At 45.2% G+C, this 12737-nt stretch overlaps 2 protein-coding genes across 4 annotated transcripts; both read left to right on the top strand.

The window, feature by feature from the left end:
• Window positions 1-244: 244 nt before the first annotated feature.
• On the top strand, window positions 245-5596 carry rbpms2b (RNA binding protein, mRNA processing factor 2b). The gene is made up of 8 exons (XM_028956632.1): window positions 245-484; window positions 936-1013; window positions 1374-1412; window positions 1748-1810; window positions 2054-2204; window positions 2705-2853; window positions 4023-4095; window positions 4177-5596. The coding sequence occupies exons 1-7, from the start codon at window positions 434-436 to the stop codon at window positions 4086-4088; spliced, it is 597 nt and encodes a 198-aa protein (XP_028812465.1). The 5' UTR covers window positions 245-433; the 3' UTR covers window positions 4089-4095; window positions 4177-5596.
• Window positions 5597-6670: 1074 nt separating this feature from the next.
• cpeb1b (cytoplasmic polyadenylation element binding protein 1b) lies at window positions 6671-12240 on the top strand. Of its 3 annotated transcripts, none has more exons than XM_028956709.1 (12): window positions 6671-6685; window positions 6895-7063; window positions 7959-8150; window positions 8632-8858; window positions 9040-9292; window positions 9600-9713; window positions 9800-9904; window positions 10217-10353; window positions 10845-11043; window positions 11188-11282; window positions 11394-11474; window positions 11887-12240. In XM_028956709.1, the coding sequence occupies exons 1-12, from the start codon at window positions 6671-6673 to the stop codon at window positions 11995-11997; spliced, it is 1698 nt and encodes a 565-aa protein (XP_028812542.1). In that variant the 3' UTR covers window positions 11998-12240. The 3 variants fall into 3 exon arrangements, with proteins under 3 accessions (XP_028812542.1, XP_028812541.1, XP_028812543.1); XM_028956708.1 differs by having other exon boundaries at window positions 6895-7074; window positions 7967-8150; XM_028956710.1 differs by lacking the exons at window positions 6671-6685; window positions 6895-7063 and having other exon boundaries at window positions 7982-8150; window positions 9800-9889.
• Window positions 12241-12737: the final 497 nt, after the last annotated feature.

The following is a 12737-nucleotide window of genomic DNA, read 5'->3' as shown; positions in this document are numbered from 1 at the left end:
CGTAATTGCCGCCGAATTCTCGGACCCTTAATATTAGTCGGTGACCTAATTGTGGGCCGGGGTCGGTGAGCGCTGCCCCCCTTCTCCGCCGGCGTCTGTCGGTTAGGTGGGCGGGGCCTCCACCGCTTCTGCGCCGGGTGGGCGGGACCTCGCCGCAGTCTCTCGGCAAGGTGGGCGTGGTCTCCGCCGCTACTGCGCCGGTTGGGCGGGGCCTCGCCCTCGGCGGCACGCCGCGCGTAGCCCGCAGCCGAGACTCGGACCGAACCTCCGCTCCGACCTGCCCGAACTTCTTTCTGGGATATTTCATGTCTTTTTCTCCTTCCACCGCTCGGGCAGTTTTTCGGACCCGGTACTGGCGCAGATAACAACTTTACTGTCGGGCTTGTAATTTCATACTAGTAATAATTTGAAGAGAAGTTTACCAAAAAAAAAAATGAGTCTGAAATCGGAGTCCGAGCAGAACAGCGTCTCCATGGAAGAAGAGGTGAGAGTCGTTTTTTTGTGCTTGAGCAACTGTTTCTTAAGCGATTGTATTTGGTATTTATTAGAACAGATCATGGGGTCATTTGTGCGCTTAGGAAGTTTATTTCGAATCATTGGATCCAACCCACTCCACTGTTACATTTGCATCTCATTTAAACGGTTTCCCCCTACAGGCTCTCAGAGATGTATCGATGTAACCATGAAGGCCGATGAGGCCGAATAGTGTAGTAAAGTTCTGCTAAGATAGTTCCCTGCCCCATATACACAGTTCATTGCTGACACATTAATGCATATGACATATTTACATTAACTCTTAGTCGGTGGTGTGAAATTTGGTGTGTCAAATGTGTCAAAATGATCATCACTTTCTTTTTCTGATTGACATCAATGGTTTGGTTGGATATTGATTCTTAGGAAATCATTTTTGTTTGTGTGTGTGTGTGTGTGTCCAGGTACGAACATTATTTGTTAGTGGCCTTCCAACAGATATAAAACCACGTGAGCTATATCTGCTGTTCAGAACCTTCAAGGTTGGAATTTTGAATTTCATTTTTACATTTTGTGGCATTTCTATATTTTTATTTTGCTTCTGAATTGCAGTTGTTAATGATTACGTGTCATTTTTAGAACATGCAATTCATTGTTGAAGTATAAGTATAAGATTCGATTTAGATTAAATGTCATGCCAGTGAGTGTCAGGTATCATATAAACACTCTTGCAAACTATTTAAAATCTTTGTATCTTTTAATAGTCTGATAATTTCAGACTGGGTATGAGTTCTAGTATTCAACACTTTAGCAGTGTTGGCCGTTTTTGGGGAGGACTGAAATTCCTGGCTCACCGGGCATGTGACTTCATGGCCTTTAATTGGATTTCTTTTGCTTTTCAGGGTTATGAAGGTTCACTGATTAAGTTAACATCAAAGCAGGTGAGATGAGACTGGCTTTTACAGAGGTTCACTGAATGTCAGGCTGATTTGGGTCATTGTGATCTATTAGTTATTTATCTCCAAATACCTTGTGCCCGTATTCCACCTGTAATTTATCTTATTGGTCCCCCTTTTTTTCATTTGTAACATCAGTTGAGTGAATAAGTTGTGGAAGCAAAATTGTAAATGCTCGAGTACGCAGCTAAGTGGCCTGGTTGGGTTTACATCCAACAGCAATTATGCCAGTGAACTGAGGCATGCCAGTTTCACTGAAATGTGGGCAACACGTTCCCGAAACAAACCTGCACCTCTGACCGTTCTCTCTCCTTTTCCAGCCTGTTGGGTTTGTTACCTTTGACAGTCGGTCTGGTGCTGAAGCGGCAAAAAATGCACTAAACGTAAGCAAGCAGCCATCTGTGGCCGATCAACACTGAATTATTGAGCCGCTTGTATCTTCTGGAGGACGTGCGCAGGGATGAGTCTGTTTCATTTCAGCTCTACTGTACATTGAGAATTGTTGGAAATGAACACTTCCTGCACTTTCAGTCAACACTATTAACAATAGCACTCACCTGCATGCGGACACAAGCCCAGGGCACACTGGGGTTTGTATGCCTTCATTGTACCCCTTTTGTCCTCAGGGCATACGTTTTGACCCAGAAAGCCCACAGACGCTACGGTTAGAATTTGCTAAAGCCAACACGAAGATGGCAAAGAGTAAGCTGATGGCCACACCGAATCCCACAAATATCCACCCAGCTGTAGGAGCACACTTCATTGCACGGGATCCATGTAAGTTTTTTTTTTTTTTTCCGGGCACACGTAGCTGTAGCACTCACACCCTGCACCGCTCCCACAGCCACGAGTCCCACGACCCACTCCGGGCGACCGGGGAAAGCCTGCAGCACCTCGGCCGCCAGCCGGTCCGATCGCATGCACGGCTTCGCACAGCTAAAACTGACACTGTTTCACAAGTAACCGGGCACGTGGCCGCCCACCGCTCAATCCCACCTGTCTCCAAAATAAATAAGGATATTCTTTCAACAGTTTTCCTGCACAACCCCCCAAAAGATAAGATAAAAGGCTTGCATTGAATTTTTTGGGGGAAATGTATAAATTCCTAAAGGTATGTCCAGTGGAATCTAGTGCTATCTAGAGTCTTTATCCAACAGTAGTGTGATTATTATTCATTATTTCTAATCTGTATTACTTCAGTATTCCGCTTGCCGTAGCTTCTTTTATGGGTGTGCAGTATGAAATAGTATTTCCATGGCTGAACTTGGTTTTTACAGATGACCTGGCAGGGTCAGCGTTGATTCCTGCATCTCCTGAGGCGTGGTCCCCTTACCCCCTGTACACCGCAGATCTGACCCCTGGCCTCCCTCCTGCCTCCTTCACCTACCCCGCCGCCGCCGCGGCCGCCGCTGCACTCCACGCCCACGTAAGACCCCGGGCTGCGTGACTGCTCCTCTTCCTCCTGCTGCAGTGGAGCATCTCCCCCTCTATTTTCCAGGGTAGCGCTGAAAATACGTAGCTGAGAAAGATCTCTTAATTACTGCTAATTACTGCTCCCCGTGAAACATGTTCAGCTGTCTTAGGGTCAGAATATCTATATTGGAAGCTGCCTTATTGAAATAGAAGTCCTCTCTTGGTACATTAATCACTTGCTCTTTGATTTAGACACTATGCACGCTAGGCTGTCATTGGAGCATTTTCAGGCATTAGTCTGAAACTTCACCTTGTTTTTGGTAACGGCATCTCAGAAACATAGAAGCCTTTTACATTGAAGACTTGTTGGTAATCGCGCATTAAGATTCTAAATAATGTCATTAAAAGACATGGCAGAATGTTAATATTAGGTTACTTTTGCTCTCAGCCAATCAAAAAGCCAGTTTGGAAATCATTGGAAACAACATACACTAGCAGTCAAAGATTTGAAGGAACATATATTGTGTTCGTTATGGACACTAAGACGGAGCCATTTTGCCTTGTTTGCTATTTTTTAGTTATTACATAACCTCATGTGTGTTATTTCATAGTCTTGTGTCTGTAATGTAATAAAATGCAGGACCCATAAAGGAGTAGGTGCATCCAAACTTTTGCCTGGCAGAAAAATCAGCCTGTTTGTTTTGCTTTGGATTCTGGGAAATGCTGGTTTACATTTATTGTCATGGGGCAAACCCACTGAACTGAAAGACCAGGTGTTAGTTTTTCACTAGAGGTCACATGCTTGACCTTGGCGGCAGGCTTGAACGCTTCATGTGTGGCTGGTGGTGGTGTTGAGTGGGATTCATATACTGAGAGAAACTGACGGCCCCACCAAGTGCCAAGTTATTGTTCAGAATTCCAAGACCTTTATCTGGAAAGATATGTCTCATGGAAAGCTTATGGACACAAGCTAAATTGGAGTCTGGTGAAAGATTAAAAAACCCTGAATGACTTGCCTGTGTTACTTATACTCCCAGGCTCACCTCTTGAATGAGTCTGTATGACTTTTAATCAGGACAAAACTTACAATAATGGGTGAGAAGACACGTAACTGTATTTAATGTTGTGTTCATTTCGCTTCAACTGCACATTTAATATAATCACTTGTTTTTGTGTCATCAGATGAGGTGGTATCCCTCTCCGTCAGATGCATCCCCGCCTGGGTGGAAGTCACGGCAGTTTTGTTAGATATTTAGTAAGTACAAAATCTCTGTTTGTTTCATATGTTGTTTGCTGTCCAGGAACTGATGCATGTGTTGCTGTCTTTTCTTTCAAGAGACCCTCGGGTGGTGAGAGATTTTATTCAGGTTTATTTAATGGATATTTACACTGTGGACATCTATTCCTTTGGATACAATCTGAGGGAGTCTGAACTTGAACTACTGTCAGATGCTGTGGCAACTGTTGTGGTACACACATCGGATGCAGCCCATGCTTTCAGGAGGATTTTGGAAAAAGAAAATGATGTATCTCATAAAGCTGCTCTTCAGAGTGAGTAGGGTTTAATGGTTTATTTTTGCATGACTTATTGTGTGGTGTGTCTTGTTTTTTCGTGCCTGATTTGCTGGGCACGGCCATGTAAATGATCATTTTCTTTCATTGTCCTCTGGAATTTGATAATTCATTATAGCTGTTAAAAAACAAACATTCAGTATTAATAGAGTCCTGTGCTGCATACTTCACACATCTGTCACATATACTCTAATGTCACCTTCCAGTTTAAGATGGAAATGTGTGAAGATGTCTGATGGTCCCTGAACCACTCTTTCACAATTACACCTTGATGAATCTTGTGACGTTAGGATTTTGGAATAATCCTAATGTCATTTATGTAAATTGTGGTTAATCAGTAATATCCAGGTAATCGCCTGACTTCCTTTTTCTGAAATAAGATCTGAGTAACTTGAGAAACCCCAGAACATAGCACTGCTTCCACAGACTGGTACAGGGTGGAGTATGCATGATGAGTATGACATTTTGCACAGTGAGTATTGGAATCAGCTGGCTTTCTTATGCACTCATCTGTTTCCAATCCTCAAAAATGCAAAGGCATAATGCTTTAACTGTCTATTTAAAAAAAAAGACTAAACGAAGGCTAAATAATGACTGATCTCACCACATTTGTGTTTGACAGTTCCCTACTATCCTTCCAATTTTTGTGTAATTCATAATGCATTTAGGCAAGTTTATGTGTAGAATACATTTTTGTGCAATGCACATTGATGAATTTTTGTGAACTCATAGGTCATTTTAATTGTTAAAATATATATGGATTGACTCATTCAGTTTGTCTGTATCTAAACTTATGGATGAAAACTGGTCAAAAACAACGGAGCGAAAAAAAACATGTTACCAATAAAAAATTTTATCCGGTGCATTTATAGTTATATTTCTTTCTGAAGCGTATGTGGTCTAAAAATTAGTACAACATTATTTACAGTATAGCGAACAAATGTGTACTTAAATGTACAGACAAAATGCTCTGTGGCAATAAATTAATAGTTTTTATTTGTTGTTATGGCTTTGTTTACTCAATACTTTGTTTATAAAATGAATTCTTAGTCAAAGCAATTATAATGCAATACACTGATTGTATAATGAATATGCTGTATTAGAATCATAAGATGACACACAGAATATGAGTTGCTGTAGTCTTGGTGTTCTTTCATGCAGCAGAGAAGGATGGACGATGGATGTAAACTGTATATTATTTTATTAACTGAATAAAATCACATTGAACGTGTAAGGCTGTGAGATTGGTAAAGAAACATGTCCAAATGTGTGCTTTGAACTTGCGATACAGTAATGTGAATAATTTCTCTTGAGATGCGGTTCATGTTGACAAATGGTCTCATGACGTTTGTCAAGAGCGCCATCTAGGAGACCCACGCAATGAAGGAAAAATATGTAATGATCTTTAATTACACACATTTCTTCAGCTTCTTAAACATTAACCTTTCAATATATACATATATACAAAACGTATTGAACATCGAATTAAATCTAAAACGAAATTCTTAATTTCTTTAATTGTGTCGATCTGCCATCTGCAAGTATTTGTTAAAACAGGCAGCGCCTCCTAGTGGATGATTATTGATTGTGTCCATGTAGTTTGATAATGAAGTATTTAGGAATCAGCTCAACATGCAGAGACAGCATAATACTTTTCAGATCCACTTTCGTCGATAAACTGCTGAAAGGAAAGAAATACAGTGACTATGCAAATAAAATAATTAGTGAAGGGAAGGTGTCAGAATAATTGAACTGAACAAATATTTTTACATTAACAACACCAAGTAATCTTTAAGTGATGAAACTGCAATCAAACCTCTGGAGAAACGCTAGCCTTGGTCAGCATAAATCACAAGAAGGCTGCCTGGTACATAACAAAAACAATATTTTTAATGTTCTTTGTTTATTTCTTCTCTGCAATAACAAGCGTTGGGTCACTCGTCAGTATCCCTTGCGTCTCATTCCTGACCGTTCCACAGTGTTCCCTGCTGGGCGCGAACTTGCGACCTTACAGACAGGCGAAACATCAGCACGCCTCGCTGGGCCCGACCGCACACGCGGCAAGCGTCTTACGCGCGACCCTATTGGCCGCGGAAGACGACGGGGCGGGGCCAATCTGCGCTCCAGCCAATGAGCGACGACGCGGCACCTTTTTCCAATCATCACGCCTAATTCCCCGTGGCGCAGGAGAGCATAAGTAGACCTGGCGAGCGGCCCATGGCTGATGTTTGAAAACCCCCCGTTTGACCCTTCCTGCCATGGCGTTTTCTCTGGTGAGTACACCGTGGCCGCCCCGAACCCCGAAACCCCCAACTGCGCCAACTTCATGTACACGTGACACGAGCGTCTATTTCTGTTCCCTACCAAGTTTCAGGAAATGCGCTCTTTTCCCACGTTTAGCAGACAGTCTGCCGCCCTCTTTACTCTGTCTAGTAAACGGGGGGGGGTCATGGCCGTACTCTGAAAGTCCTGCTTGCTGCAGAGAGAAGATTCCCGAGGCCACGACCGATGGGATGCCGAGTCTCCCGGCCTGTCCACCTGCAGCAGCGCCGACCTGTTCCGCAGAATGAACTCCATGCTGGGGACCCCCCTGGACTTCCCCGGGGTGTGCAACACGCCCAGCGCCAAGGCGAAGCGAGACCCCCTGACAGGTAGTAGCCGAGTGGGTAAGGTGCTCGCCTATGAAACAGAAGACCCAAAAGTCCCAGGTTCAAATCCCGCTTACTGCCATTGTGTCCCTGAGCAAGACACTTAACCATGAGTGTCTCCAGGGGGGGGACTGTCCCTGTAACTACTGATTGTACGTCGCTCTGGATAAGGGCTTCTGATAAGTTCTCAGTTCTTTTAAATGTTAATGCTGTAAATGTAAATGGTTGGGGTATATAAAAGGGTAGCTAAACGGACCCCCTGACAGGCTCCGCTTCGCGCTCATGCACCTGGTTTGCATACCTACGCCGCCATAAAACCTGGCTCCTCCCTTCGCCATCACGGTTCCTGCGCCGTCGCTGCGTTAGTTTCTTCATTTTAAATGTGTTCTGTAAAGTAATGCAAAGTACTGCAGAGCGGGCGCCTGGTAAACGGCTGCCTGGGTTGTCATGGAGTCGGACGCGCCGGGCCGCCGTGACGGGCCTCACTCGCCCACCCCCTTCCCCGCTCCGCCCGGAGCTGCTGATTCAGTGCGGCGGACTCTGGAGGAGCTCCAGCTCTCCGGGGGCGCGCCAGGAGATCGGCCCTTTCAAAGCCCTTCACCGGCGGTGGCGAGCGAGCCTGATTGCTGCCCGCCTCCCTCCCTGGAAAGCCGGTGACCGCGGGGACGAGCGGCTCACTCGCTCGCTGGAGAATTTGCCAGGAATTTTTATTTGGGGGGGTGGGTGGGCTGATGTCATTAGCAGGCCGGTGCGAGTGCATCAGCACCTGGGTCACATGCCGGGCGGGTCTACGACGCGGAGGGAGACGCGTGGCAGTCACACTTGCCGCCGCCGGGTTTATTTTTATCGGCAGGATTTGGAGGGGCTGACGCGGCTCCCCCCCACCTCTACTCCGCAGACCGCCAGGACGTGGACCTCTCCGCTGTGGGCACCAGGATGCTCTTTCCCAGCAGCGCCCAGGATTCGCCCAGAGTTCTGTCCGATGCCGGCGACCTGGGCCTGGGCCTCCAGTCGCTCAGCCTGTCCGGGTGGGACCGTCCCTGGAGCAACCAGGACTCTGAGCCGGCAGGCCAGGCCACTTCTCAGTCCAGTGAGTGCACATCTGAAGGACACTCGCACAGATCTGTAAAGTTCTGATTTTTCCTGGTTTTTACTTAGTTTCTAATCGTGGTTTTGCCGCTGGCCGGTGCTTATCGCGTTTAATGACAGCATTTTCATGGGAATTGGTGTCTTGTGGTGACGTAAGCTTTTCTGTGGGTGGCCAGCAAATGTGAAATGTCAGCGTACCGAACGAGTTTTTAATTAATCTTGGCACCGTCCGATGCACCACCCGGCCTTGGGTCGTGAATTTGCACGCTGCGCTTTTGAATCACTGATTCTGTGCTAATATCTTGGGATTTGGGAATTTTTGCAGCATTTCAGTGAGACTGATATGAAGTTAAAGCTCTAAAACGCCGCTTTTCGGAGACCTGAGTCAGTGGTTCCTGTGATATAACTAATGAAACAGAAGCCTTTAAATATGAATGAAAAAAGGGTTAAAGCATTAAAAGGTGAACTGATGAACTTTTCAGTGCTGGGAATGTTGGGAAACCCGCTCAGCCACCTCCTGACCAAACAGACAGTGTTCCAGCCGAACGATCCATTGGGCGCCTCCGACTTTCTGGACAAGTTTCCCGGCATGGCGCGCCTGAATTCCCGGCTGGACTCGCGCTCCTTCCTGGACTCGCGCTCCAACAGCCCGGTGGACTCTGAGACCAGTGGCTTTAGCTCCAGCTCGGACCACCTCTGCGATCTTCTTGTGAGTAACGTTGCCTCTGCGCATCTCTCATATGACTTTCAGGAATTTTAATTCCCGTTTGATTAAACTTGATACCGGGCGTAACCGTTAAAGCAGCCTTTTTTTGCGCTTCAGGCTCTTCTAGCTTTGCTCTGTAGAGATTTATTCTATAATTTTTTTTAATTTCCCTCTCGGCTGGCAGTCTTCCCTTAGGATCTCTACACCCCTCCCCCTCCTGATGTCCAGCATGCAGAAGGACCCGCTGAAGCTGAATCTGGGCTCCCGCCTGGACCAGTACAGTTCCCCCCTCACCCCACCCCCCAGTGCTTCCCCTGGAAGTGCTCTGTCCAGGCGCTGGCCTGGGGCGTCTGTCTGGCCCAACTGGGACCTCTTGGAATCTCCAGATGACCCGTTTAGCATCGAGAGGGAGGCTCGGCTCCATCGACAAGCTGCTGGTACATTTTCGCACTGTTTAGGGCAAACCGATTAAGTTAAAGTGAAGTGATTGTGCCGCGGTTTCTCACAATGACGCCACATGGTGAAGAGGATGAAATGTCCTCTGCACTTGGTCACCCTGGTAACCTTCCTTCCTATTATGGGTCTGCTTCCTTACCCGCTAGGCCTCCGCTGCCATTAGTGGCAGTCATTAATGTCGGGTTCCCTAAAAAAATATCGGTATAAAGTTTAGAATTCATACATTTAGTTCAGTATGTGTTTACAGAATCAGTGGATTTGTCTGACCTTTTGTTTTGTGTTTTACAGCTGTAAATGAAGCCACTTTTACCTGGAGTGGACAGCTGCCCCCCAGAAACTACAAGAATCCTCTGTATTCCTGCAAGGTGTTTCTGGGTGGCGTTCCTTGGGATATCACTGAAGGTTGGTGCGGCAGTCATGTCGAGAAGTAAAGGAGGGCTGCACAAAGCGGCTTATCATGGTATTTCTGTGCGTCCTTTACTGTCCAGCTGGCTTGATCAACACCTTCAGCAGCTATGGGCCTCTGAGTGTGGAGTGGCCCGGTAAGGATGGCAAGCACCCACGCTGTCCTCCGAAAGGTAATATGCCTAAAGGTAATGCAGCGGGGTAGGTTCATTTTTGATTTCCTCTTAACACCTCTGGAGATGGTGTTGCACCGAGTACTTGGTCTGGAGCACTTGCAGAACTGCACAGCACAGCGTTTCCCCACGTTAGAGCGATTCCTCCTTTTATACTGCTGCTGGTGCTGCACAACCCACTAGAGGTGTTTGAGAGGGGAAAGGGGGTCTTGAAAACTACACAGTGCACGTTTTAATATGTTCATTAATATTAGAGTGTTAGTATTTAATATTGTGATTGTCTGAGCCTGGTGGATGTTTGCAGTGCTTGATCATCTTCTCTGTTAGGTTACGTGTACCTGGTGTTCGAGTCGGAGAAGTCCGTCCGTGCCCTGCTGCAGGCCTGCACCCAGGACGTCCTCCACCCAGAGGACTACAGCGAGTACTACTTCAAAATGTCCAGCCGCAGGATGCGCTGTAAAGATGTTAGTATTGCGCTGTTATACACTAGTCAAATGTTTGGACGCACCTACTCGTTTATGTGTCTTGCTTTTTATTTTTTAATTTTAATTATTTTTAAAATTTTTTAAAATTTTTTTTTACAATATAGAACAAAACTGAGGACTCAGGACAATGAAATAACACGTGTGAGGTTGTGTAATAAATGGGGGACGGGGTAGCAAACAAGTCAAAAAGGCTCTTCAAAGCAGGGAGCTTTTGCTGAGATTGCAGCATTTCACACTTTGTTTCTCCAGACCACCTTAGGTTAGCAAACAGGGCCTGTTTCCAACAGTCCTGAAGGTTTATTTTGCTGAACACTTTCTTATTCATGTTAATGAGCATCTCATGAATTGCATGTTTAGCCATAAAGGTAAAAGTGCTGACTTCAGGGAAGGGAGACTGGTACTGTAGCTGCCATTGTTAATACCTCTGTAATTAAGAGTAGATCTGATGCCATATTCTTTTTGACCTACAGGTACAGGTGATTCCGTGGGTCATCTCTGACAGTAACTATGTGCGCAGTCCCTCCCAGCGTCTGGACCCCAGTAAAACTGTGTTTGTGGGCGCGTTGCATGGCATGCTTAATGCTGAGGCTCTGGCCAACATCATGAACGACCTGTTTGGAGGGGTTGTGTATGCTGGGATCGATACAGATAAGCACAAATACCCCATCGGTGAGCTCTTGTTCAGTTTATCCATGATCAGAGCCAGATATATTTGAAAATCTAATTAAATATATTTTATAATAGGAAACTATTATGCAAAAGTCTTATGTCATTGTTTTGCTTGTCTGTCTGCTTGGACTAATTCTGTTTAAGGATCTGGACGTGTTACCTTCAATAACCAGCGCAGTTACCTAAAGGCTGTCAGTGCTGCTTTTGTGGAGATCAAAACCCCCAAGTTCACCAAGAAAGTATGTAAACCACATTTATTTTTATTTTTATGAAGTCTAACTAAGTCTAAGTGTAACAGGAGTCCCCCCCCCCCCCCCCCCCCCCCCCCCCCCCCCCCCCACCTCATTCAGGTTCAAATAGACCCCTATTTGGAGGACTCCATGTGTCAAGTATGCAGCCGCCAACCAGGGCCGTTTTTCTGCAGAGACCAGGTGAACCCCGCCCCCTCCACCTTGTAACACTTAGATTGGGACACCTTTTAAAAAGAACTGGGGCTTCAGTGTCTTAATGATTGAACCATTGATCTCAGGCTCTGTAGCTTCTCAAATTCATCTTTTTGCTTTGTAAACTTAAAATTGATTGAAATGTAACTAACTGATTGCAGTCTAGGGTGTAGCTAGTGGTTTATTTGGTTTTAGAGACATGTGGTTGCAGAAGAGTTTGTCCTATAATATAGTTTCAATCAAAAACATTTTGTAAGACTAATTACTTCAAAACAGACGCGTACATCATTAAATACATCTTTCAATACAGATCTTTTTATCAGTGGGAGGTTAGTTCCCTCTTCAGCAGATTCCATGCATAAAGACCATATAATGAAAGCTCATTTTTTGTGTTCCTCAGGCCTGTTTCAAGTACTACTGCCGCTCCTGCTGGCACTGGCAGCACTCCATGGACATCCTCAGCAATCACCGGCCACTAATGCGCAACCAGAAGAACCGCGACTCTAGCTAGGCCGGCGTGCTATCAGCGCCACGCTTTAGTGAAGTCCTTCACGACACCTCTGGAGCAGAGCACGAGTGCTGGCTCCTCCACGGGAGCGGCACACCCACCAGGACTGGGGCTGGGGAACCAACACTGTAGAAAGTTCACTCTTGCACTTGCCTTTTTTTTTCCTATTTTCCTTGCTTGTTCACAGTGCACAGTGCACGATGCACAGTGAAAAGAAGGGTTGACACGCCCTCAGTTACATAGATCCCAGACACGGGGGCCGAATGGAGACAATTCAGGCAATGGTTCAGACATTTTTTGTGAAGGCCTTTTTTTTTCTCTTTTTTTTTTTTTTTTTTTTTTTACTATTTTCTTTAACTTTATTTTGGAGTATGCAGGTCTTATTTCCTGTCATTCTGGTAGTTACCATTATGGTGCCTTTAGATCTTTTTATTTTTCCTCCTTTCCCTGCTGGACAGCTGCTTATCCTGTGCATCTGTGCATTTTTTTTTTTTTTTCTTTTTTCTTTTCTTTCTTTTTTTTACACTTTCAAAATTTTGTTGGCCTCATTTAATTAGTCGCATTTCAGACATTTTTACGCAGTTTTTTACTAATTTTTACACAAGTTTTAAGTCATGACATGGACATTTTGAACAGAAATCCACCTGGCGGCTTTTTAATTTTACCCCGCATATATTTCACCCTCTGTGACTCATTTAATTTTTTTTCTTTCTCCTCCAACAGATATTGATTAATACATGTTT

Source organism: Denticeps clupeoides, chromosome 16 (assembly GCF_900700375.1).
Source record: "Denticeps clupeoides chromosome 16, fDenClu1.1, whole genome shotgun sequence".
NCBI lineage: Eukaryota > Metazoa > Chordata > Actinopteri > Clupeiformes > Denticipitidae > Denticeps > Denticeps clupeoides.
The sequence above is the reverse complement of the archived record's forward strand: the minus strand, read 5'-3'. Positions and strand labels throughout refer to the sequence as shown.

Bases quoted from the DNA above. Each gene is read 5' to 3' on its own strand.
- rbpms2b (XM_028956632.1), top strand. From the start codon at position 434: ATGAGTCTGAAATCGGAGTCCGAGCAGAACAGCGTCTCCATGGAAGAA. The intron at 485-935 runs GTGAGAGTCGTT...GTGTGTGTCCAG, and splicing joins GCGTCTCCATGGAAGAAGAG to GTACGAACATTATTTGTTAG. The intron at 1,413-1,747 runs GTGAGATGAGAC...CTCCTTTTCCAG, and splicing joins TTAAGTTAACATCAAAGCAG to CCTGTTGGGTTTGTTACCTT.
- cpeb1b (XM_028956708.1), top strand. The intron at 9,293-9,599 runs GTACATTTTCGC...TGTGTTTTACAG, and splicing joins GCTCCATCGACAAGCTGCTG to CTGTAAATGAAGCCACTTTT. The intron at 10,354-10,844 runs GTTAGTATTGCG...TTTGACCTACAG, and splicing joins GCAGGATGCGCTGTAAAGAT to GTACAGGTGATTCCGTGGGT.